We start from the raw sequence: 3,741 nt of genomic DNA, 5'->3' as shown, positions 1-3,741 counted from the left end.
CATTTATAAATGAACTTAGAAATAACTGACATCATTACAATGTTTAATATTCCTCAAGAACAAAGGATATCTTTCAACTTTTTCAAGTCTTTTTTTTTTTTGAGTCTTTCAGGAGTGTTTTTGAAATTTTCCTTATTTGTGTTTCCTAAATTTTACACATTTCTTATTAAAATTATTCCTAAATATTTAACCTTTTTGACTACTGTAAATGGGATTTTCTCTACCATTATGTCCTCTAATTGTTGTTTGTGTACATGAAGGATATTGCTTTTCATGTATCAATTTTGTATCCTATTATAATAAATTCTTTTTTAAATTTAATTAAAATTTTTTTATTTATTGATTTTTGGAGAGTGGGTAGAGGGGGAGAGGCGGGTGACAGAAAGAAGGAAGACAGAGGTATATATAGAGAAACAAAAACATCAACTTTTTATTTTAATTACTTATGCATTCATTGGTTGATTTATATTATATGTGCCCTCCCTGGGGACTAAGCCTGCAACCTTGGCCTATCAAAGAACAGTAAGTGTGGTAGGCAAAGGCCAGCAGAGAGCACACTGCAGGAACGGAAAACGAGCTATACTGTGGCTGGAGCACTGCAGAGACAGCTGAAAAGATCAGCAAGACCCATTCTCTAGAGGCCCTTGTGAGCCACTTAAGAACCAGGACTTCCGCCTAAAAGCCACTGAAAGGTTTGCAGGGAAAGTGACACACCAGATGTGCAGTTCAGAAAAAGCTAACCAATCAATCAACAATAGTTACAGAGCACAAATGGGAGCAAAGCAGCATAATAAGCTTAAGGGCAATACACAGATGAAAGAGCCTGGATTCCCAAACGTGTCTTCGAAGACTTTAGAAATGTTAGAAGTGTTTCTAGACATTCCAGAAGGCACAGAGATGGGTTTTAGTAATGGGGAAAGTCATCTTAGGGCCTCAAAGATGGGGTAGTTGCAGATGGGACAGGGGCCATGTGCATCCTGACATCTGAAAGAGGAAAGTGACTGAAAATGAATCTGGAAGGCAAATTTGAGCTTTATAAGTGGAAGGTTTCAAAGGTCTAAGGAAGGAGTCTGAAATATGTCCATTAAAGAGGGGAGAGCCATTGACAATTTCTTAGTAAATGAGCTTGTTCGGATGATAGCACGAAGAATATATCGGACAGGAGCCTTCCATGGCGCTCCGAAGGTTGCTAAGGTAAATATTAGCAGTAGGGAAGGGAAACAGATTTGTTTGTTTCAAAAAAGAAAAAGAAAAAGGCAGAGTTAAAATGCCTACCTGACTGTCAAACTACAGCGGGGGAGAAAAAAAAAGACACATATGTAATACTCTTTGTAATTCTTTAAGCAATAAAAAAATATATATATTAAAAAAAAAATGCCTACCCGAACTTTTGGACTTTTATTGCATTTATCTTTTAATCCCATTTTTCTAGCAATTCATTTTTTCCTATTTTACAAAAGTATGGATGTCAAAAATTTAAAAACAAACAAAACAGGCAGTTTGAGAGGCACTACCAAAATATTTAGCTTGCATCTGATATCTAGGTAGATTGTTGTACCTTTAAAAATAAACACAAAAGTGAATATGGGCTAGATAACATATGTATTTACTGTTAATTTTCTCAGTTGCTATAATCCCACTCTATGTAGGAGAATGATACTTTTCGGAGCTATAGGCTATCTGCAACTGAATGGGTTTAGCAGTAGAAAAGGGCACATAGTTAAGCAAATAAGACAAAATGTTAATGATGGTTGAATTGAGGAGACAGGACGACAACAATCAACCTTTGAATAATGTTGAAAAACATTTAAATAAAATAGCATATAATAAAAGCAAGGTCCTCCATACCCCAAAGTCACTAGGTCAGTATCCTGTGGGATGACTTCTGGGTCCTCGTCCTCCTCGAGGCACTGCAGTTTATCGAGGCTAAAATAAACAAACAAACAAAAAAAGGAAAGCAATCATGCATCTTGTTCCTAGTGAGTCAGGGCAGTGCCCCAAATACATCGCCAGCTAATTAAGGGAGATAAAAAATCCAGCAGGCGCTCGGAGGAGGCCAGAATTCAAGGCACCATCGGCGCGGATATTCTATAAATAAAAGCATGCATGGCAAATTAAAGGAGGCCAACACTGTTCAATGGAGGAAGAAAAATATCTTTTAAATGTCATTTGTGTATTTTCACTCCAAACAAGGCCGCGGGGGAGAAAATTTCAGCAATAGCATACCGGGAAGGTCCCCGAAGAGACCACAGTGAATCAAGGTTTTAACACTCCTCCGGTTCTATCCTCCAGCCGTACCGTTACTACGGTTCCTCCACGGCCAAAGCACCTGTCAAGGGTAGGCGCACGTCGCTGTGACTCTAATTGCTTTTCTACATTAACAAGCACTTGAATAAAAAGCGACTAGAAAAAATCAATCTTTTAGGCAGCTCTCTCGGCCCTTCCCTCCAACGCGGAGGAATTATGCATTCGGATCACTGGCCCCCTCCCGGTGTTCCGGGAAAGCTCCCGCAGGTCGAAAGCTTTGAAAGGGCGGTCCTCCTCCGACCCCCGGAGTAAGCCTCTGGCATCCCCACCCCCAAGCAAGGGCCCCAGGGAGCGCAGGAGCCCAGCAGCGCCCGGGTTGGTACCAAACAAGAGCCCCTCGGCCCCGCACTCACCCGCAAACTGCCCTCAGCTCGGTCGCTGCCTCCAGATCGCAGCCCAGATCCCGTGCCACCGCGGCATCGTCCCAGTCGGGGTCGGCGACCCCTCCTTCCCCAGGCAGCTCGGATGCCGGAGGCTCCTTCAGCGACAGATCCCCTTGCCCGCGCAGCCGGTCACGCCACAGCTCCCCGAAGGCGCCCACGTGGAAAGCGCGTGTGTTCAGCTCCGGCATCTCGTACTCTGGGAAGTTGCAGCCGCCACTGCTGGCGACCGGGTCCTGCTCGCTGCAAACCCCGCTGCTCGTTGGGACGCCCTGACTGCTTTCAGCCATGTTCTCCCCACTCCCTCGCCTGCAAAAGCCGGAGGATCAAGGTCTCGCGCAGCATAATGGGACTTGTAGTTGCACGTGGCCTGGCCGGCAGACGGCGGGTCTGCGCAGGCGGAGCTTCAGACACTACATTTCCCGGCAGGCTCCGGGTCAGGTGCGCCGAGAGCCTCCGTGTGTGGGGCTGAGCTCATTGTTCTCTACTAGGGCGGGGCGGGGAGCGATTGTGGATACCTATCCCCCCCACCTCTGGTCGGCTTTGGTTCCCGGCCCCCAAAGTTATGTAGCATCCCTGTCTGCTAGCTGGGGCGGCCTCCACACGCCCATGGGCCTCCCTCTTTCCCATTCCTCCGCCCCCGTGTGCCGGACTTGTCCTTCTCTGCAGTTGGTGGGCTGCGCTGCTGCCTCGCTGCTGCTCCGGGGCCTGAGAGACATGGGAGTCGGGCCCAGATCAGGTTCCTCCAGAACCTCTCTTAACGCCCCATGTTCGTGTGTGTATATACACGTATGCAGTGTTGCACACACAAACAATAGAGTTTATTGAGCGTTTGTGTATCAGACACTATACATCATTAACCCTAATCCTAGAATAAAAGCCTAATAGGCTAAGTGCCCCTCCGACTGGTTGACCAGTCGCTATGACACGCACTGACCACAAGGGGGCAGACGCGCTGTCCGGTAGGTTAGCTTGCTGCTGGGGTCCAGCCGATAGGGTTTGAGCGAGACTGGCCTGTCTCGCCCTGGAGCCCTCCCAGGCCCCTCCCCGCCCC

General features: G+C 46.7%; 1 protein-coding gene across 2 annotated transcripts in view; it reads right to left on the bottom strand.

Moving 5' to 3' along the window:
* SNAPC3 (small nuclear RNA activating complex polypeptide 3) overlaps positions 1-3,026 on the bottom strand; it is a 30,172-nt gene extending 27,146 nt beyond the window's left edge. For both annotated transcript variants that reach the window (XM_006764913.2, XM_006764914.2), the window contains exons 1-2: positions 2,661-3,026; positions 1,849-1,926 (exon numbers count right to left, since the gene is read on the bottom strand). In XM_006764913.2, the coding sequence (XP_006764976.1) occupies positions 1,849-1,926; positions 2,661-2,977 (395 nt within the window). In that variant the 5' untranslated portion in view covers positions 2,978-3,026. The remainder of the gene's footprint in view (positions 1-1,848; positions 1,927-2,660) is intronic.
* Positions 3,027-3,741: the final 715 nt, after the last annotated feature.

This window comes from Myotis davidii, unplaced genomic scaffold, assembly GCF_000327345.1.
Source record: "Myotis davidii unplaced genomic scaffold, ASM32734v1 scaffold197, whole genome shotgun sequence".
NCBI lineage: Eukaryota > Metazoa > Chordata > Mammalia > Chiroptera > Vespertilionidae > Myotis > Myotis davidii.
This window is presented reverse-complemented; position numbering and strand designations above follow the sequence as displayed.